At 36.7% G+C, this 22,927-nt stretch overlaps 3 protein-coding genes across 3 annotated transcripts; 2 read left to right on the top strand and 1 right to left on the bottom strand.

Annotated features, from left to right (window-relative positions):
• Positions 1–1,613: 1,613 nt before the first annotated feature.
• On the bottom strand, positions 1,614–22,927 carry LOC137387387 (choline O-acetyltransferase-like). Its single transcript, XM_068073802.1, has 13 exons — positions 22,778–22,927; positions 21,299–21,490; positions 20,292–20,410; positions 19,977–20,030; positions 18,994–19,171; positions 17,649–17,826; positions 16,366–16,538; positions 7,642–7,742; positions 6,748–6,879; positions 6,447–6,569; positions 4,414–4,609; positions 3,813–3,950; positions 1,614–1,967 (listed from the first exon to the last, which is right to left on the bottom strand). Exons 1-13 carry the CDS (start codon positions 22,925–22,927, stop codon positions 1,689–1,691), a joined length of 2,013 nt encoding a protein of 670 aa, XP_067929903.1. The 3' UTR covers positions 1,614–1,688.
• On the top strand, positions 8,464–10,518 carry LOC137385296 (uncharacterized). The gene is made up of 6 exons (XM_068071738.1): positions 8,464–8,709; positions 8,986–9,190; positions 9,346–9,487; positions 9,684–9,701; positions 10,011–10,169; positions 10,367–10,518. The coding sequence occupies exons 1-4, from the start codon at positions 8,464–8,466 to the stop codon at positions 9,691–9,693; spliced, it is 603 nt and encodes a 200-aa protein (XP_067927839.1). The 3' UTR covers positions 9,694–9,701; positions 10,011–10,169; positions 10,367–10,518.
• Positions 14,303–15,571, top strand: LOC137403195 (uncharacterized). Its single transcript, XM_068089414.1, has 2 exons — positions 14,303–15,279; positions 15,389–15,571. Exon 1 carries the CDS (start codon positions 14,320–14,322, stop codon positions 15,220–15,222), a length of 903 nt encoding a protein of 300 aa, XP_067945515.1. The 5' UTR covers positions 14,303–14,319; the 3' UTR covers positions 15,223–15,279; positions 15,389–15,571.

Genomic DNA, 22,927 nt, shown 5'->3' with positions numbered 1-22,927 from the left:
CGGAGAAAAGGGTGAGTGGAGAAGGTGAAAAAAGAAAACGATGCAGATGTTTAGCGATATTCTGAGGGAGGAAGATTGGAGTTTGTTATTGCTAACATTAGAAAATTCTAAACTAGTATGAATACTTTGAACTCCGAAATACTGATACCTCTCAGCTACTAATAACTCCCGATACTTATAACTTTCAACTGCTACTGACTCTCAACTACTAATAATTCCCAACTGCTAATAACTCTCAACTAATGGTAACTCTCAACTACTAATAACTCTCAATTACTAACTCTCAACTACTAACTACTCTCAGCTACTAATAACTCTCAATTACTAACAACTTCCAACTATTAATAACTCCCAACAACTAAGAACTCTCAACCAATAATTGCTTTCAACTACTACTAACTCTCAACTGCTAATGACTTTCAACTACTAATAACTCTCAACTACTAATAACTCTCAATTACTAACAATTTCTAACTATTGATAACTCCCAACAACTAATAACTCTCAACTATTAATAGCTTTCAACTAGTACTAACTGTCAACTGCTAATAACTCTCAACTACTAATATCTCTCAACTACTAATAACTCTCAATTACTAACAACTCCCTACTATTAATAACTCCCAGCTACTAATAACTCCCAACAACTAATAACTTTTAACAACTAATAACTCTCCACTACTAACAACTCCTAACTATTAATAACTCTTGAATACTAATTACTCTCAACTACTAATAACTCTCAACTATTAATAACTACCACCTACTGATAGGTCTGACCTACTGTCACAGGCATGTAAATAAAAAAATTACGAGATATGAGTGAGTATTCGATAGTGTGTGCGTGCGTGTGTGTGTATGTAAACTTGTCAAAGCTGTTTGTTATGGAAACCAGAGCCGGTACCACCAACCTTCAGCTATAGACATCAAATCATGGTCATTTAGTTTCCCAAAATGTTATTTGACAATGTTCAATTTGTAACATGGTTACAAAGACTGTCAAAATATCTCTTAGTTTTGGTTAAAGTTACTGTTCAATTATTTTAGAAATGTGTTTACAAATGTCATTAGTACTATTTTATAATGTTCATTATACAATACATTTATCACTTGCTATGTTTGTTAGATTAATGAAAAATAAGATGACGCGCAGTTTCTGCAAAATCACTTTTAATTTAGACAGGAACAAATTTAATCATATAAAGGAAAATATCTTAAATGTAAAGAATAAATATCAAATTATATATTTATGTAGCACAACAAAGATGAAATATTTTTTTATACCAAAAAATAAGTAATCGAATCATTGATAGGTGAATACAACGTTATAAGAAGTACAACATTCTGGCAAACACAATGATAGATAATATTTGTTTCTTGTAATTATGATCATAAAATTCAACAAATGACCTAGTTTGGTTCGCTATTGATGCCGTAATAACTCCGCGACTCTTGTTGTGCTCTTCATTTTGAACTTTTAGCTTACACTAAAATACTGAGATATGGCTGAGGCCTTCTGTTCTGATTTACAGCACACGAAAATAAGCTGTCTCTTCTGTAAAAATATATAACTTTCTGTGAGTTCATAACCATGGCTGGTCAGAGCCGTCACCGCTGAACAGACATCGATAAAGAATATTCTCTATAGAAGAGTACACAGACAGACTGAAATGCATCAGGTCATTACTTTAGTTTTGGTCATTGACCTTATGACCTTTTTCCTCAATGGTGTGAAGTGGTGTGCTGACGTTCCGGGTGAGACTAGGATGTTGCGATAAGCATATGTCATGCATGTCAACAAGCACCTGCTGAAGGGTTTCCCCAAATGTCTGCGAATCAGTCTTGGTGAAGGACTTGAATGAAGTGATACAGAATATGATACGGTCTGGCTGAGGGTTGTAAGAGGTTCCATAGCCATTCTTCACAACTGGCCCATAGCCCATGAAGGAATCCAAGCTTGTGTTCACCTGAACCAGACAGTTATGCTCACTGAACATACATTACTTCAATCAAAGCTTAGACTCGATGTATGTCTCTATTAGCAACAACCTCCTAGTAACTTTTATACTCTCACAATCCAACTGTTTAGAGGACTCGAGAATTTTTCTATATCTCTGAAATTCTTTTTATAATCTTAAAATAGTTTAAGCCATTTTTAAACAATTATAGTAAGTTATTTTTTGCTATTTTATTTTACATATGCAGTTGATTGACACTGGAACCAGAACAAATAGGTATGTTTACAATTCTATTAAAATTAATTTACTTTAGATTTCAGACTATAATTATACTGAAAACTATAGACTACAGGTTATATACTGAAGATTGTAAATTATAGACTACAGATTATATACTGAAGATTATATATTATAGACTACATATTATATACTGAAGATTATATATTATAGACTACAGATTATATACTGAAGATAATGGATTATAGACTACAGATTATATACTGAAGATTATATATTATAGACTACAGACTATATACTGAAGATTATAGATTACAGATCAATGACTATATACTAAAGATTATATATTATAGACTAAAGATTATATACTAAAGATTATAGATTATAGACTACATATTATATAATGAAGATTATAGATTATAGACTACAGATTATATACTGAATATTATATATTATAGACTACAGATTATATACTGAAGATTATAGATTACAGATCAATGACTATATACTGAAGATTATATAATATAGACTACAGACTATATACTGAAGATTATAGATTACAGATCAATGACTATATACTGAAGATTATATAATATAGACTACAGATTATATACTAAAGATTATAGACTACAGATTATATACGGAAGATTATAGACTACAGATTATATACTGAAGATTATAGAGTATAGACCACAGTCTATACGCTGAAGACTATAAACTATAGAATCCACTATATAGACTATAATAGACCACAGACTAAGAAACTATAAATTATTGGTTATATATAAAATGGCTCTAAATGCTGTGGCTCATAGACTATAGATTGTAGACTATTGAATGTATATTATATTCCAGATAGCCCTCACCATACTTTCCTGCAAATTTGTAGTAGTATTCACTCAAGTTGTACTGGGTAAGATTGCCACTGGCTGAGTGGATAACTAGATAAAATTGCTAGAGTTGTCTCCTGCGTGATCATGAGAATTTTTAAAATGGAGCTCTTACATCTGTAGGTGCTATAATTGCATACTGCTGATGCGCTGTTGATCTTATTGGATACACGGTAATTTCGCCCAATCACATCAAAGCTGCGTTGTCCAAACAATTATGCGAATGTTCAAATTTAGGACAACCAGAAAGTTTTAAAATCATTTCAAACTTTTTTTAACACACTTCTTATAACCTGAGCATTGTCTCCCTTCACATACATTCTCTCAAAGCGACACGCTCACCTGGCTAGTCGCATTGTCTCCCTTCACATACATTCTCTCAAAGCGACACGCTCACCTGGCTAGTCGCATTGTCTCCCTTCACATACATTCTCTCAAAGCGACACGCTCACCTGGCTAGTCGCATTGTCTCCCTTCCCATACATTCTCTCAAAGCGACACGCTCACCTGGCTAGTCGCATTGTCTCCCTTCACATACATTCTCTCAAAACGACACGCTCACCTGGCTAGTCGCATTGTCTCCCTTCACATACATTCTCTCAAAGCGACACGCTCACCTGGCTAGTCGCATTATCTCCCTTCACATACATTCTCTCAAAGCGAAATGCTCACCTGGCTAGTCGCATTGTCTCCCTTCACATACATTCTCTCAAAGCGAAATGCTCACCTGGCTAGTCGAAAGAACAAATTTATTACAACTAGTCCAGAGTGCATTCTGGAAGAGCTCTGGAGTAACTCCCAGCTTCTGTTCAGCGATTCTCTTTAGACCTAGCATATGACAGTCCATGCCGAAACCAAGTATCGTCTGTAAGACAGATCAGCATGACAAGTTGATGGCTAATACTTGTACTAAATCATTTTAACTGCTAAGAAATTTGAATAACCTCCATCTAATTTGCTAGGTGAAAGCAACTAGAAGATGGATGGTAAGTCAAGGTAGTAAGTCAAGATAAGTAAAGGAGGAGGTAAGTAAAGGTATGTCAAGGCAGTATGATTTGTAAGGCTTTGTTGACCTTGACATCATTTGAATCTTACTAATTCTAAGCCTAATGCCAAATTCCTGTACTCAGGCTATATAAAGCTCACAAACCATACTTGAAAATAATTATATTATTTTAATATGGTTGTGAGATCGATCACCATCTTTAGTAAAAGAGTACATGGCAGCTTTACCTGTACCTTGATATCTTGATGTGACAGTTTTACCGGCACCATGATGTCTGCCTGTAAGTTCTATCTGCACCACGATATCTGTTTGTAAGCTTTACCTGCACCATGGTATCTGTTTGGGCTTGCATGGCCTCTCTTAGCAACTTCAACTTCTCGATGTTGAGATTTTTGGTTGCCATGGATTTGCACCACTCAAGGGCTTCTGTTGAGGCAGCTCGTATATTGTCTACTCGGCCGAGGTGAAACCTTCGAGTAGAAGCGCTCTCATATGTTGATACAAGTTGCCCGTTTAGTCTGCAAATGAGCTGATAATAGAAAGAGCATCTCTATGAAACTTTAGCCTCTGAACCACTGGGCAGTTGTTAAAATCAGAGCACCAAGTTCGGATAGGCTCTTAAAATCAAGTACATTTACATGTACGTACTTGACTTTAGCGGTATTAACTTTCCAAGGCCAACTAATGCTTACAAAGGTGATAGCAACTATGGGACTGCATTAAATAAACACATTATTTGTTATAAATTCATAGTCTGTTATACATTTATTACATGAGTTATAGCAATATGCACATCAAAGGAATATTATTAAATATTGACTGATATTTGTCTTTTAGCCTTGTTTTGATGTAAAATTAGGACAAAAAAATTCATTAATAAGTAAGTTTATATTCGCCGACAATATTGGCTAAATTAAGTATGATTTTTAAACATATATATATTTATACATGTAACTTTATGAAAGTAAAGTAGTGGCCTCTGCAGTATTACTAGTGCTTAGCTATTTAATTGGCCAGTCGTTATTTTCAAATGCAGTATACATGTAGAATACAATGGCTGCCCAATAAATATCTTATATTTTTTTAGAACACTTTTGGTAGCAGACATAATGTCAACAAAACTAACTACTTTTTAAATATGTATAGTATGTATATTCTGAAATAATAATAGAAGTGCATTTATGCCATAAATGATGAAAAACAAGGGAAAACATCTTAGGTGGCACCATAATTACCAGCACCACTGTACTATGTATGTATATGACCATGTATGTAACTACCGGCACCACTATACTATGTATGTATATGACCATGTATGTAACTACCAGCACCACTGTACTATGTATATGACCATGTATGTAACTACCAGCACCACTGTACTATGTATATGACCATGTATGTAACTACCAGCACCACTGTACAATGTATGTATATGACCATGTATGTAACTACCAGCACCACTATACTATGTACATGTATGTGTATGACCATGTATGTAACTACCGGCACCACTATACTATGTATGTATATGACCATGTATGTAACTACCAGCACCACTGTACTATGTACATGTATGTGTATGACCATGTATGTAACTATCAGCACCACTGTACTATGTACATGTATGTATATGACCATGTATGTAACTACCAGCACCACTGCACTATGTATGTATATGACCATGTATGTAACTACCAGCACCACTATACTATGTATGTATATGACCATGTATGTAACTACCAGCACCACTGTACTATGTATGTATATGACCATGTATGTAACTACCAGCACCACTATACTATGTACATGTATGTATATGACCATGTATGTAACTACCAGCACCACTATACTATGTATGTATATGACCATGTATGTAACTACCAGCACCACCGTACTATGTATGTATATGACCATATATGTAACTACCAGCACCACTGTACTATGTGTGTATATGACCATGTATGTAACTACCAGCACCACTGTACTATGTAGGCTATATGACGAAAGTTGATTTTCTTCAGTTTGCCTAATTCATCACAATCATTCTATTTTGATAATGATTATAGAAAAAATATTATGAGTCTGAACCGTTAACGTTTTAAAATACAATACATGCTATTTATAGCATATAACATTCTTTCCTCCACATATTTGTAACATTTTTTATGAGTAACTGATGATTTCTAAATTATGTAGTTAAAATCTTTCTATTAAAACACAAACTGCTAGATTGTTCTTTTATTTGATAGAAGTGACCTTTAGAGAGAAACAATTTTGTCTTTAAGTAACCGATTAGCCTTGTGTCCATACAGACAAGCGTACAACATAAGATCTTGAGAACACAGCAACTGTCACCTGTAATACGTCAGCTGAAAGGCAAGCTGTATAAAACAGTCAGGACTCATATTCTGTGACTTGGGAAACTCTTTCCCGAACTTATCGAACTTGAGTAGGTAGAGGTCAAGGTCCGCAATGGCCCTGTCAAAGTGCTCCCGTGTTTAAACAAGCATACTAAACAAACAGAGTTTTTCATTAAGAATGGCTTGTGTCAAGAAACAAGGCAAAAGGTCTCAACATAGTCTCAGATAAAATTAACAAGTTGTAAGGCCTAATCTATTTATCACGCTTTCAAGCAGTATTGCTCTCTCCTTCTCACCTGTCCATTTGAAATCTCGCCATGTCAGTGTGCTGAATTATGGGTAGAGAGAGATTCCACTCGAGCTTGCTAGGATAAGGAAGACTGCGAATGGAATCCATTCTTACCAACTTACGCTGTCTTAACTCCTCCCTGTTGCAGATATTCAGAGAGGTGTAGATATTGAGGTATATATCTGGTGTAGAGATCTTTGGCTGTCACAAACTGTTGTCTTAGCAGTATATTTGTAATGGCACATGTAAGTCTCTCACGATCGGATCATAACTGGTCATGTCTCTCTAGTATTATTTAGTCTGTGACTTACATGTATGTTTTGTACTACCTGAGGTCTAACCTAAATCCCTGGTGACATACCTTAAACACATCATAAATGTCACCTACTTGCATCTAAAATATAACCTACAGCCACCTGTGATACAAACTATATGCACCTGAGGTATAACTTCTAGACATGGATATCACTTATAGACACCAAAGATATAACCTACATGCACCAGAGATATAACCTACATGTTCGTGAGATATACATGTATGTAATCTACATGCACCTGAAATATAACTTACATGCACCTGAGATATAACTTACATGCACCAGAGATATAACCTACATGCACCAGAGATATAACCTACATGTTCGTGAGATATACATGTATGTAACCTACATGCACCTGAGATATAACTTACATGCACCAGAGATATAACTTACATGCACCAGAGATATAACCTACAAGCACCAGAGATATAACTTACATGTTTGTGAGATATACATGTATGTAACCTACATGCACCTGAGATATAACTTTTATTCACCAGAGATATAACCAACATGTTCCTGAGATACAACCAAAATGTTCCTGAGATATAGACTGTGTTCGGTAAAACTGCAGTACTTACATGTACTTGAGAACATGCTCTATCAGCTGCACAACCGCAATCCCCTCAGAAGGGGAATGCTCATAGTTGAGACCACAGGCACCATCTTCTCCAATGACAAACTAAAGAAAGTATTATGGTTAATTAATCAAATATAGTGAGTAATTTTAAAATTTTCAATTCAATTTTTAAATTGTAAAATTTGACTCCTCGCTGAGTAAGCTTATTAAAGTTGTAAGTAGTAAGTCTATAATGGGATATAATATGTCAATCAATAGAATATTACTTGATTCTTTAGCTTGCTACACCCTTGAATATTTATAAAAGAGTGTAGCAAGCTAAAGTTTCAGCTGTCATTTTGAAGTACTGAAGAATAACTAATTGGCAGCGATCGTTAGCTGTCAGCAACTTGTCAGGAGGTAATCCGCTGTCTGTCTAAATGACTTGTTTACAAGAATGCTGACACGTTTCTCATGAGTATTTATTTGTATCGCTTCACATGAATAGATATATAATGTAGGCTATCAGCCAAGGCAATTTATCTTGCAAGTTCGTGAGCACCTTCTTTCAGATGGATGAAACTTTCCCTACAGGGTATTTTGAGGGTGCTGATTATGAATCTGATGAGTGACTCAACATATAATTCCCAGGTCTATGTCAAATTAATGAAACAAATTTCATGAATAAGGAGTTGTCTTCTCTCAAAAACGATCGTTTTTATCGGTAATTTTTTCTTCTTAACCAATCAGATTTCATTCTATAACTGAGACAGGTTAGCCGAGTCAAGCTATCACATTACAGAACTGTAAGCATGACGATATTCGTCTGTGTTGTTTGTCTGTGATGGCTTGTGTGGCTCACTTTGAAAGCACCAAAGGTGCCTTAATTAATTTAACTGACTATTCAGCCTCAGTGCTACATAATTCTGTCCACCAATGGATAGAACTTAACAAAGAACCTGAGAAGACTGTGTGTGCTAGACTAAAAGAAGAAGATTTATTGGTGGTTGGAGCAACTGTCCACAAGAATTGCTACTCCAGATTAGTTAATAAAAGCAAGCTTGAGAAAGCAAAGAGGAACTACTCAGAGGTAATTTTAAGTAGCACTACCCAATCCTGCCGAGATCCTGTCATGTTGTGTGTCAGGTTCTCAGTGTATCTCTTTCATTCACTTTCACACAGAGTACAGACAAACTCATTGCAGTTAAGTGCTTGAGAAGTTAGATTAAAAGAGATAAAAAATTATATCCACTTTTCTAGCACTGATTGGGTTACCCTCCCAGTAAGTTTGATTTGGCTTGTGAATGCATTTTATGTCCCTGTTTTGTCATGTGGTCTGAAAAATTATCTTTCTTTTTTACCACAGTTGTCAGTGGCAGATGACCCAGGAGACATTTCCGTATTCCCTCCGCCAAAGAAAACATTAAGATCAGCAAGTAACGTGAAGCTGTCCACAAGTAAGCCTGTATTGGAAAAAGTATGTGTGATCTGCGAGAAACGCACCAGATACTTGTCTGTAAAATCGAAGACAGTACTTGACAAACTCATGCGAGCTGAAACTGTTCATGCAGGTGAGTTATTTGGGCTATGATTAGAAATAGTCATGAAAAACAGACTGCACTCAGAAGTTTAGCAAGGTTGTGTTTTCCCATAGCATGGATTATAAATTCAAAACATTGTAGCCTACTGTTACACAAAGACATGTCATATACTTTCTGCTCTGTAGGTGGTCTAAAGAATGCAGCAAGACAGAAGCAAGATAACCGCATACTTATGCACTTTGTCAAAGATCCTATTGCTTCAGAGATGCATTATCACAAGAAATGCCACAGAGATTATACCTACATCTCCGCTACTGAAAGAAAACGGTATGGCAGATTTCACATCACTTATTCAAGCTCAATAAAATGCGCATGACAAAGTTTAAATTTGGTAAAACTTGAACGATGTTGTATTGATTTTATGTATCATTCCATTCATTTGTTAGGTCTTTTCTTGTAAAATGAATCTATGGTAACCATAAGGTGTTACGTTGTAATATAATTGATAATTATTGTCTTTTAGCATGAAATAAGCATACAGGTAAAGTATATGTCACTGTGTGAGACTAATTGTGTGTTTGCAATGATTGTGAATAACATTAACCTGCTAACAAATCACAATCTATCAGTTTCCATATTTCCCTTCAAATAATGATTTAGAGAACTGTGATTTAGTGCCATTCCTGAGACAATCCAAATATTTGGTGGGCTGTGCTGTGTTGTGGTCTTATTGTTATTATGGGTTAAAGGGTGGTACTGTTCACTGAATATGACTAGCTTGCAAATCATATGATTTAATGTGTTATTGACATCGTAATATAATTCTTACATTCTCTTTTTCTTTGTTTAGCATTGATGCTCAGCAGCATGATATGAGAGAAGGAAGTAATCAGCTGCCTCAAGAATTTTGCTTAGAAATTGAACAGAGACTGATGTCAGAAAATATGTTCATGACTATTAGGGATGTCATTAAACTGTTCAATAAGTACAGTGACACTAAACTTGCAAGGTGAGACCAGAAGTCCATATCCAGTTACATTCAGTAGTAAGCTGATATTTAGATATTTTGTGTGCTTGCCTCGGACTATCTCATGTGTATTTTTCAAAAGTTGCAGGTTTATCAAGTGATGACTGAGAGCCATAGGGGTTTGGGAGGGGAAAATAATTTGCACACAGTTACATTTACAGTTACATTTACTGTTTTAGAAATGGGCAGATCAAATCCAAGCTTGTGCAGAAGTATGATAACCTCATTTTTGAAAAGTCTAAGAGATGCAATGAGAGGGAGATCGTCTACTTTAAAGATGCGAAGATGGGTGATTTGGTGCAGTCAATACTGAGCGACAGCTCCTCTGCGGAGGATTCTGGATCAGAAATAGGTCACAATCCGCCAAATATGACATCTTTATTAGATAGCACTCACATGAATGACATTTCTACCTCCATATCTGAGACCGATCCCAGCATAAGTGACATTCCTACCTCGATATCTGAGACCGATCCCAGCTTAAGAATAAACTCTCGACACTCAAGCCATGCAAGTATCAATGCAATGTCTGGGCAAAATTTCTTGTATGGAGCTTTCGAGTTAAGTGATGCTATAAAATCTCACATATATAAGCCGCAATGGCCTCCAAGCAGCCTCAATTTAAATCTAGAATCTGCAGAACAAGCAGTCCCCCCTCTCCTCTACAACTTTCTGTCATCTGTATGTGGATTATCAGACAGAAATGACCTGCCTAATCATTTGGAATTTAACCAGCTGACACAATCATCTCACTCGAAATTGCTGTCAATATGTCAAGACATAATCCATCTAGAAAGTCGTGGTAGGACACAAACACCTAAGTCATTAGCCCTTGGCTTGACACTGAAACACCGAACAGGATCCTCAGATATTATCAGACTATTGCATTCCTTAGGACACTGTGTCAGTTACGACAGTGTAACTAGGGCTGAGACTGCCATTGCTAAGGATATAGAGGAGAACCCTGTAAAAATTCCGAGACTTTTCTGTAAAGGCAAGCTACTAATACTGGTATATGACAATATCGATTTTACAGAAGAAACTCTCTCTGGGGCCGGCACCACACACCAAATGAATGGCATTATGTTTCAGCAGCACTCACACACAGACTCATTCACTGATCTACCCTATTCCACACCTACTTGTATATCACGCAGACAAAGAACACTAAGGAGCAATCCAGTAGTACTTCAACCATACATCCAAGGCAAACGGGTTGGTGTTCCAGTAACTAGGACAGCAGCAGAAATCACTACAGACCAACAAAAGGAAAATGACCATGTGTTTGAAGAGCTCAAATACATCATAGCCAAATCAAAGTCAAAAAGTCTACTCCCCGGATGGACAGGCTATCAAAAGAATGTAGTGTGTAAAGCAGATGTGTTACTTCAGAAATCAAGTCTTCATTATTTGAAGAACATTGAGGCGCCACCTAATGACATGTCTACTGTTTCCCATGTGTTAAACCAGTGCATTGAAAAAGCCAGTGATTTTGATCTAACGGCAGTGGTAGTGGTCTTTGATCAGGCACTTTACAGCAAAGCCCAGCAAATAAGATGGAAGAATGATCTGTACCAGAAACGCCTTGTCCTTCGGATGGGAGAGTTTCACACTTGCATGGCTTTCATGGGAGCAATTGGTAAAATGTTCAAACTTTCAGGCTTAGAGGATGTGCTCATCGAGGCAGACATAGTTGCACAACGATCTATGCCCAGTGTACTAAATGGACACAACTACAATCGCTCCATTCGTGCCCACAAGGTCATGTACGAGAGTCTATCACGGCTACTTCTACAAAGCTTTAGTGAAACCTTAGATGAGCTGTCCGCACAGACATACAGAGATCTAGCTGAGTTAGTGATCAACGGTAACCATCGAGCTTTCTGTCCTCCCCAATTACTTGAAGTTTATGAACTGTTTAAAAACTATGTTACCACCAAAAGCCAAGAATCTCCCATGTTTGCCTACTGGTATGCATACATTCAAGCAATTCAGTTACTCTTGATGTTTGTTAGAGCTACTCGTGAATCAGACTGGGATGCACATGTGCAAGCCTTCAGATTGATGTTACCATTCTTCTTCTCACTTGATCGACCAAACTATGCAAGGTTGGTACATGTACCTGTCAATTGGAGCTCTGGTTATGATTACAACTGAAAATATATAAATTTTCATTTGACTAATCCCTCACTTTTTACTCATATTTTTATCGCTTTATCATTCAGCAGGCAGAAACTATGATAGCTAGAACCCAGTTGAAACAAAGTGTTCCAGCAATTTTATTTGATAGCTACAAAATATGAGATCTATATTACTCCTTTTTTGGTTTTCCTATAGATATGGGACAGCATACTGGCATGAGATGGTGCAACTTCCTGCAACTCATCCTGAGATATACCAGGCACTCTGTGAGACTGGGTCTTGGACACTCCAGCGTAGTGACTGTCTGGCTTTCAGCAGCATATCCGCTGACCAGGGAATTGAGCAGACAGTGAATAGAGATACGAAGACTACTGGTGGCTTGAAGGGAGTGACTTTAAAAAGGGGTAAGTATCACTATAAGGTAAAATTATGTTAATGTTATGAAATGGCTGAAGGAAACACAAGTGTTGGTAGTTGTCTGTTCACCTGCAGTATTTTTACCTGAGCTTCTTAGTTTCTTAATCTAAGCAGATGTATGTACACAGTTCAAACAGTAAATAAATTGAAAGCAAGGACTCATAGTTCGTTAGAAATTTACATTGTGCTCCTACATGTATGTAGCCATTATGATAAATATGTTCCTGTCTTAAATCATTTAGATGCAATGCAGCGATGGTATCAAACTCAGTCAGAGAGGGCTGCCATTTCCGGTGAATGTGAACGAATGGGGAACATGCAAACCTTAGGAACTGTTCATTCAGAACTCACAGAGCAGAGGTAAACTTCACATAAGCAAATTACACACCTTTGAGATTCGCTACCTGCCAAAGATTAATATGTGGTGTTGCATGTTTGCAAATTATCGAAATCGCATACATTAACAACTCTCTGATGCCACATCACACCAACAAGCGCTAGGTTTCTAAACCCACGAAAAGCTCAAGAGCCTAGTATTGCAATCATCAATTTGAATTTTAATCTTATGAAATAACCTGCCTTTGAATCTTCATTGAGCCAATTCAGAAAGAAAAAAATTGAAATTATATCATGGGTGAATAATTTTATTATTATTTTTTTTACCAGGATGAAGAAAGATGAATCTGACATACAGAAAGTGATCACTACTATCAAGACATTCATCAATCCTTTTAAGCATGACGGCAAGGATCTTATCAGTCTTATGTCTGGCTATGTCGCCCCTGCTAAAGTTTTGAAAGATCTCCTGAGCGTCCAGACTGTGGGTGAGACAAAATTGAAAGATTTTGTGGAACAAAGAATACAGACGGGCTCAGTGGATTTTTTCACTTCTATTAAGGCATCTAAGCTCTCTACTTTTCTTCAACCCAACAAAAGGAAAACCTCTCAGCAAGCAAAAGCTGCCATGCATGCCAGTGACAGGTCCCTGTTTGCCAGACTTCTGATAATCAGCAAATCAAGACCTATTGATCTAGAATCAATTCTATCACATCCGCTCTCTAGTGTTTCAGTGCCACTGGCAGCTGCTGACGGATCAATGTCAAAAACCAACAAGTCAACACTAATGCAAGCTCTTGAAGCTGACTGCAATGACTGCATTATTGAAACTTTAGATGTTGTGGATGCAATCATAATTGATGCTATGGCCATGATCCAGGCTCTGTCAGCCAATGCTATTCCAGCTACCTTTGGGAAACTTGGCGAGGTGATTTTAGACATGCTGATAGCTCGTGGGAAAAAGTACAAAGCAGCTCGAGTTGATTTTGTTATCGACAACTACTACCAGCGTAGCATCAAAGGTGGTGAGAGAAGTAGAAGAGGAGACATCAAGCATCAACACTGCCTGCACATAACCAACAGCGAAGTCAACGTGCCAAAAGATTGGCGCTCCTATCTCAGGTCTAGAAAAAACAAAGAGTCTATGCTGGAGTTTCTGGTGAGCCATTGGAGATCATTAACAAGAGACACAACACTAACATTGTTTGCCACCACCAAAACCACATGCGTGAGTCTGATGTTTACACCAAACCAACTACCTATTGCTGGGGAAGTAAGATGCCTAGCCACTGATCACGAGGAGGCCGATACACGTCTTATATTACATGCAGCTCATGCAGGTGGACCTGTGATCATAGAATCGTCAGATACGGACGTAGCTGTTATGGCAATATTCCACTGCAGGAAGGTCAAGTTTCAATGGGCCATCTTAACTGGGACCAGAGAGAAGAGAAGGTTGCTGGATGTCACTAAGATGGCAGGAAAGCTGGGTGATAATGTAGTGGATGCCCTCATCGGAGTTCACGCTTTTTCGGGCTGTGATGCAGTATCCTCATTTGCTGGCAAGGGAAAAAAAACACACTACAAACTCATAAAAACAGATGCCAAGTGCCAGCAGGCCATGAATTCACTGGGAAATTTATTCAACACAGATGAGGTGATCAATCTTTGCGAGGCCTATACTTGTCAACTGTATGGCCAGGAAGACGGGTCGGACATAAATCGGCTACGCTATAAAGTATTTATTGCCAAATCTGGTGCGAGCTCATCTCTTCCCCCATGTAAAGAATCTCTAGTAGAACACGTGAAAAGAGCGAATTATGTTGCCAGTATATGGAAGTCTGCAACTGAAGCTTCCATTGATGCACCACCACCAATAAATCATGGATGGACTCTTGAGAATGATGAGGCAGACTATTCTATCAAGTGGCACAGTGGGGTGCTTGCACCAGATAATGTGATACAATCTGTTGTATGCAAATGCAAGAAAACTGGCTGTATGAGCAACAAATGTGCATGCAAAATTGCCAAGCTACCATGTACTGAGCTCTGTGGTTGCCTTGATTGCCAGAATGCTGAAGACACAGAATCTGATGTAGATGCAAATGAGGACAGTGATGCTGAAAGTGACGTGGAATAACTCAAAATGATACCAGTATTCGTCTGAAGTTATGTGAAGTTTTTTTATTCATGTCAGGTACAGAGTTTCTATTGTAGGCTTGGATATGATAGTAAATATATATTTTGCTATAAATTGTATTTTTATTGCTATTCGGCCCTGAAAATCACATATGTTCATATTTTAGGTGGAGACAATTACCGATTTATATAAAAATTCGGTTTTACAAAGAAATGGGAATCACATCCAGAGTCACTCATCAGATTTGAAATCTACATACTTCAATTAGTATAAATTGAAGGAATCTTCCATCTGAAAGGAGGTGCCCACGAAATCAAAAAACTAAGCACCTTTTTATATCTTGGCTGATAGCCTAATGGCTGAGTAGCTCTGTCAGCCCTCGTTCTTCCCTTCAGCAATCAATTTTAGCCTTTGTTCCTGATGGCTGGCCGGCTTTCCAGGAAGGTTGCCTCAAAGGATTTTACAGCATGTCAAGATATTATCAAAGTTAATTGAAGAAAAATACTTGAAGGAGCTTCGTCATTATTATTATCGCTGTAGGCTTTCATGACAACCTTTAAGGTTTTATGGTAAGGGCCAGAGGGTTGCCACTGTAAGGCTTTATGGTGAGGGCCAGAGGGTTGCCACTGTAAGGTTTTATGGTAAGCGGCAGAGGGTTGCCACTGTAAGGTTTTATGGTGAGGGCCAGAGGGTTGCCACTGTCTTCTTCTACTCTAGAGCCTTTCTCAAATTGTGTGCTGTCCCTAGAATGACCGTTTTCTGTATTGTTTCTAAAGACATGTTTGTTCCTGCTTGTCCCGTGCATGAGATAATTCTTTAGTTTATTGTTCCAAGAGGTTCAACGACTTGTCGAGTTAGTATTGTTATTATTAATATTAAATTCCAATTTAATCTTTTGTAGACCTTGAAAGCCTTTAAAAGTGTATACATTTATTGTTGAAAAAAGGCAGGAAACCAACAGGTGAATAGGCATGTAACTCATTAAGGCAGGTATAGGTCGTTTGTATCATTTTGTTACAGCTATTTTCATTTTACACTTTAATGTCAGCCTAAACAACTTCAACTATAAAATCTGAAAGCTTCTATTTTATTTATTAAACCTGCGACTGATTGTCAGTTTGAATGCCCTGATTGCTATCTCACCTGCATTGTCTTGTCATACCATCTGTTGCAGCTGTTCACATGACTGCCATGACCATGCAGCATTTGCAAAGCTTGAGATTTGTCATCTCGTGGTTCATTGCCTACAGGTCGGTCGAGGCAAAGAATGAATATCGATGTTTCAATTAGCCGCAAGCTTTCCTTATTTGTTTCATCTAAAATTACATGAGGGGTGAGATAAATCCAAAATCTCTCAAATACTTTCAACAGCAAGTGTTTTTTTGTTGCAAGTGCTCAGGATGTATGTTTAGAACAACCTTCTTATAAGGCACAACTAAAATCTTTTATGTTTTATTAGTGGTCTAACATTTACCACAATTATATTTTTATTCTTTAAAAGTAATGAGTTTTTAGTTTGTATTAGATTTGCTGACACAAAAACCATATGCAACAGCGAAAGCCTGTTTCCTGCACACAACCATGAGACTTAGTTTCTAAAAACCCTCTACATGTTTTAGATGAGCTCATTATGCATTTGCTTGTAAAATGTGAATTAAAGTGAATAAATGTGAAGAGGTTTTGAGGTTCTGAGGCTGTTTGAACTGAATGTATGATGGAGACACTTACTAAGGACAAGTAAGAACATTCATTTGGGCTGTTTGAACTGAATGTATGGTGGAGACACTTACTAAGGACAAGTAAGAACATTCATTTGGGCTGTTTGAACTGAACGTATGGTGGAGACACTTACTAAGGACAAGTAAGAACATTCATTTGGGCTGTTTGAACTGAACGTATGGTGGAGACACTTACTAAGGACAAGTAAGAACATTCATTTGGGCTGTTTGAACTGAACGTATGGTGGAGACACTTACTAAGGACAAGTAAGAACATTCATTTGGGCTGTTTGAACTGAACGTATGGTGGAGACACTTACTAAGGACAAGTAAGAACATTCATTTGGGCTGTTTGAACTGAATGTATGGTGGAGACACTTACTAAGGACAAGTAAGAACATTCATTTGGGCTGTTTGAACTGAATGTATGGTGGAGACACTTACTAAGGACAAGTAAGAACATTCATTTGGGCTGTTTGAACTGAATGTATGGTGGAGACACTTACTAAGGACAAGTAAGAACATTCATTTGGGCTGTTTGAACTGTATGTATGATGGAGACACTTACTAAGGACAAGTAAGAACATTCATTGAACCAAAAAGAAGAAACTAAAGAGAAGAATTATTTCATATGAATTTGTTAATATTAAAAATGCCTAATTTTTATGCTAAACCCAATATACTACATATATACATTTGAGCCACCACCTTCTATGAGTTTGGATCTAGCTTCAGCCCATTCGTTTCGAGGTAGGGTGGTAAGGATACCCAGACCACCGGAGTCAACTGGATTATCTCTAGCCATAGAACGAATTCTTCTCAGCTGGCAGCAAATGTTATCTTCAGTCAACCGATGGAATCCATGCACAACGTTTAGTTGGTACATCTGAATGTAATAAAACTTGTAGAAGGGTGGGGAATGAGTGCATGAGTAAATGTTGGGAATGGAAAGACATAAGAGAGGTGAGAGACTGGGAGTTGAGACTAAAAAGGAAAGGTTAAAGACAGATGAAAAATTTTGAATGAGCTTATAATGCCAAGCATCTTTTGGCTGCAACTCGAGTGGCATGTCACACCTTTGTCATGAAATTACATGATCTGGTAGAAAGCATCTAGGATTATTTATCCATATGAATAGATTGGCAGCGGTGCTAATTAATCCTCTAATCAATACTGTATCATCAATAATTGGATCTGGCATCAGCTATAATTGTATGTTGTATGAGACGTGATAGAGCATCAAGCTAAACTTCTAAAGTTCAAATTAAGAAAGCCAAAGCTATGAGCTCAGGTAGACAAAACCCATTAGCTTTGCAGAAAATATTGATTGCTTGACTTCGTTCAAAGGCAAGATCAAGTTGTGATCAACTGGCCTGGTCGGCTATTGAAAACCGTTCATATTCTATGGTATATTATATATATATATACATTCTATGGTATATTCTATATATATATATATTATACGGTATATTTTATTTAAACATTCTATGGTATATTCTACATATATATTCTATGGCATATTCTATATAAACATTCTATGGTATATTCTCTATATATATTCTAAGGTATATTCTATATATACATGTAAATTCTATGGTATTTTCTATATATATATATATATACATTCTATGGTACATTCTATATATATATTCTATGGTATATTCTATATATACATTCTATGGTATATTATATATCTAAATTTTATGGTATATATTCTACATACCCATTCTATGTATACCTATTTTATAGTAGTCTGCTTGATAAGCTCATTTAAAGCATTTTTGATGAGAATTATTTGAAATTTTTTTCAAAGATTTTAAAATCCTGGAAGAAATATTTATTATTATTTATAGTTAAATAACTATTTGTATTTTTCACATCTGCAGTAGTAAGTTGAGACCTTTTGTCTTTTTTTAAAATGGTTACATCAGAGCAGCAGACTTTTCAGTCTTGCTTGTTAATCGTTCAAAATGTCTCTAGAAAAATTTTACAACTCGCTGCCAAAACAGAATACATTTGATGCACTCTATAAAAATAACCTATTGTGCCTCACCTCATTTTTACACATGACAACGATATGTTCTGCCTCATTAATATCATTAGCTTTGGTCTCCAAAGTGTCCTTGACTAACCCCGGCTCGCGGTAAGTAGAAAATAGCCTATAATATTGCTCCATACACAGAGGCTGTCCTTTTTCTCTGTGCCGAGCTCGGTCTATGGGCAGGCCGCGCCTAGAAATAGTACATAATTTGCGCTAGAATATTTTCCATCAAGTAAATATAACTCGCAGGTGGTTGTGCGAATATGCTTAAAGAGTTATATATGAACAGGAACACCAAGTCTTGCAAAGAGTGACAGCTAGTCAAAAAGACAACAGAAAACATTTAGAGACAAAGCCATACCCTTGTGCAGTCTTATGCGCAAGATAGAAACATGTAAAGCCATACCCTTGTGCAGTCTTATGCGCAAGATAGAGACATGTAAAGCCATACCCTTGTGCAGTCTTATGCGCAAGATAGAGACATGTAAAGCCATACCTTTGTGCAGTCTTATGCGCAAAATAGAAACATGTAAAGCCATACCCTTGTGCAGTCTTATGCGCAAAATAGAAACATGTAAAGCTATACCCTTGTGAAGTCTTATGCGCAAGATAGAAACATGTAAAGCCATACCCTTGTGCAGTCTTATGCACAAGATAGAAACATGTAAAGCCATACCCTTGTGCAGTCTTATGCGCAAGATAGAAACATGTAAAGCCATACCCTTGTGCAGTCTTATGCGCAAGATAGAAACATGTAAAGCCATACCCTTGTGCAGTCTTATGCGCAAGATAGAAACATGTAAAGCCATACCCTTGTGCAGTCTTATGCGCAAGATAGAAACATGTAAAGCCATACCCTTGTGCAGTCTTATGCGCAAGATAGAAACATGTAAAGCCATACCCTTGTGCAGTCTTATGCGCAAGATGGAGACATGTAAAGCCATACCCTTGTGCAGTCTTATGCGCAAGATGGAGACATGTAAAGACATACTTACGCATCGATAATAACTTTATAGTCTAAAATTCCTGACACAAGTCTTGCTGCAACTCTAAAACAAGTCATTCGTAATGTTTAAGTGAAATAAATTAAATTGAAATAAAGACTGTCAGATACTTTGAAGCAGTAATTGAAAATAATAAAATTTGCAACAAACTAAAAATAAGAACTGCCAATTTATATTAGTTTTGAAAAGCTTGGTGTGATATTACAAATTTTGAAGTAAAAATTTACATGTAATGAAGCATTGACTATTCTTTGTCATAAAATAAAACATTAAAACATCAAAACAGGTGAGCAAACACAAACTCACTTTAGCTGATCATCCGGGTGCTGGAAGCTAGTTTTAGGGAATACCATGCCAGGGTTAGAGTTGATAGGTAATGGGAGCTGGTTGAGGAGATACATGTCCTCTAGCCACCAGTTGTAGGCCTGATATATAATAGCAAACACTAGTTATAGACCTGATACATGATAATAAACACTAGTTATAGACCTGATAATTGATAGCAAACACTAGTTATAGACTTGATACATGATAATAAACACTAGTTATAGACCTGATACATGATAATAAACACTAGTTATAGACCTGATAATTGATAATAAACACTAGTTGTAGACTTGATACATGATAATAAACACTAGTTATAGACCTGATACATGATAATAAACACTAGTTATAGACCTGATAATTGATAATAAACACTAGTTATAGACTTGATACATGATAATAAACACTAGTTATAAACCTGATACATGATAATAAACACTAGTTATAGACCTGATACATGATAATAAACACTAGTTATAGACCTGATAATTGATAGCAAACACTAGTTATATACCTGATACATGATAATAAACACTAGTTATAGACCTGATAATTGATAGCAAACACTAGTTATAGACCTGATACATGATAATAAACACTAGTTATAGACCTGATACATGATAATAAACACTAGTTGTAGACTTGAAACATGATAATAAACACTAGTTATAGACTTGATACATGATAATAAACACTAGTTATAGACCTGATACATGATAATAAACACTAGTTATAGACCTGATACATGATAATAAACACTAGTTATAGACCTGATAATTGATAGTAAACACTAGTTATAGACCTGATACATGATAATAAACACTAGTTATAGACCTGATACATGATAATAAACACTAGTTATAGACCCAACTAAGTCGCAATGAAATTGATTATTTTTTTAAGTGCCCAAAAACAACTCATTGTTTCACGCATAGAGTTTTAATTTCTTTATCATTCAAATCATGAACCATAAAATTAATACTGACCCAGTTTGCTTCCTCTGCAGCTCTCGTTTGTAGCATTCCTTGCAATTTGGCGCCTTCACCTGTTGATAGAAACTTATCAACGAGGATGCTCACTCGGTTGTGTTCTTCTGAAGTGCTGATTGGCCGGAGTGTTTTTAGATACATCTTCATAGTTTTTTCAAGTTCGGGCACTGGGAGTCGTGGAAGAGGTTTCTGCAACAACAGCCCCACCAGTAATCAGATGCCCTTTGTGAATATGGGTCTAAACAGAAGATTAATATCTGATCCTTTCAAACTAGTAAAATGGTAGTGCTGTAAGTACAATTCCCATGAACAAAAGCCAAAACATAATCACACTATTCTATTGCCATGCGTATATCTAGTTTACAGTTTATTATAGATTTTATCTTCTCTTCACGTTATGTTTCTCCATGTCAATATGTTTTACATATTGACATTGATATACGCTCCTGTTCTCTTATATGGTAGTCTATATAAACTCAGCAGTCATGTGATGCTGAAAACTCATGTATCCATTTTTTACATTTATTTGGTTGTTTTGATCTTTCAGCTCTGTTTATTTATCATTGACACAACTTTACACTATGTCTAGTTGAGATACTCAGTTACGTACTTTCTATGTCTAATTTTTAGGGCTGTTTCCACATTCTCTTCACCAGCTAATCATTTATGTGGCACTGTAGCAATACAACTATAAAATAAGCTAGAACTCATACAACAAGCCTACAGCATCAGTAAATGGACAAACATTACCTCTCCCTCCTCTGCATCGCTATCCGTCTTTCCAGGGCTAATATCTAGTAAAATAATTTCTTTTAACTTGTTCTCAAGTGAAGCCTGTGTTTCTTCTTTTCGCAAAGCCTTGCCCTCTGCTGCCTTTCGCTTCGCTTCTTCTCCCCATTCCTTGCCAAGAACCTTGCTGTATCTCAGTCTGCATTCTTCAAATACCTTTTGCCGTCTTCTTTCCACATCCATAGCTTGGCATTTCATTACCAGATGCATGATGATGTCTTGGCACAAAAATTGACTGTTACTTTGTAATCATCATTTTTGTAGTAGTTCCGAGATGACAGTCAACACGCTCCACGTACATGGCGCTTAACTCGTCTTGATTCCTCAAACCACTGTGTAGTTGCTTTGCTAGTAATGCAATTTGCCAGAGCGATTCCACCAATAAGACAAAGGGCAAATATAGCAAATCAATTTTTTTTGTAGTGGGCTGACAAAAGATAGACGTTTAGCACTTTGCTTCCTTTTACACTGTGGGCGATAGAAGATATTACGGCTAAGGTTATAATTAGCTTATTATTGAAATTGTCTTTGAGAACAATGGAAGTTTTTGAAATCCAGCAAAGACTTTTTTCCTTAGCTAAACATACAAATAACTATACTTTCTAGCTGTTTTTTAAACTAGTCGTAGGGTGATGACTGATTGCCCACTTCCTTTTAAAGACAGTAAGATAGATTTTTTAACCATACCTTGATGTTCCAGTCAGGGTAGACATTAATCTGTTTAAAAGACAACCTTTTCACGTATGCCTTGACATGTGCTGTGGTTGGTGAGTGAGCGTCCGCAAGGGATGAGCTGCTACAGCGACGCCTTGTACTACTACGTTTTGTGGTATCCAT

The sequence above is a fragment of the Watersipora subatra genome, chromosome 1 (genome assembly GCF_963576615.1).
Source record: "Watersipora subatra chromosome 1, tzWatSuba1.1, whole genome shotgun sequence".
NCBI lineage: Eukaryota > Metazoa > Bryozoa > Gymnolaemata > Cheilostomatida > Watersiporidae > Watersipora > Watersipora subatra.
This window is presented reverse-complemented; position numbering and strand designations above follow the sequence as displayed.

What these genes read in the sequence shown, in the direction of transcription:
- LOC137385296 (XM_068071738.1), top strand. Translation starts at nt 8,464, where the DNA reads ATGGCTTGTGTGGCTCACTTTGAAAGCACCAAAGGTGCCTTAATTAAT. An exon ending in CAAAGAGGAACTACTCAGAG is followed by an intron (nt 8,710 to 8,985) that starts GTAATTTTAAGT and finishes TTTTTACCACAG; the next exon opens with TTGTCAGTGGCAGATGACCC. An exon ending in AGCTGAAACTGTTCATGCAG is followed by an intron (nt 9,191 to 9,345) that starts GTGAGTTATTTG and finishes TCTGCTCTGTAG; the next exon opens with GTGGTCTAAAGAATGCAGCA.
- LOC137403195 (XM_068089414.1), top strand. Translation starts at nt 14,320, where the DNA reads ATGTTTACACCAAACCAACTACCTATTGCTGGGGAAGTAAGATGCCTA.
- LOC137387387 (XM_068073802.1), bottom strand. Translation starts at nt 22,927, where the DNA reads ATGGATACCACAAAACGTAGTAGTACAAGGCGTCGCTGTAGCAGCTCA. An exon ending in CTGCAGAGGAAGCAAACTGG is followed by an intron (nt 20,411 to 21,298) that starts GTCAGTATTAAT and finishes ATTATATATCAG; the next exon opens with GCCTACAACTGGTGGCTAGA. An exon ending in AAACAGATACCATGGTGCAG is followed by an intron (nt 3,951 to 4,413) that starts GTAAAGCTTACA and finishes TCTGTCTTACAG; the next exon opens with ACGATACTTGGTTTCGGCAT.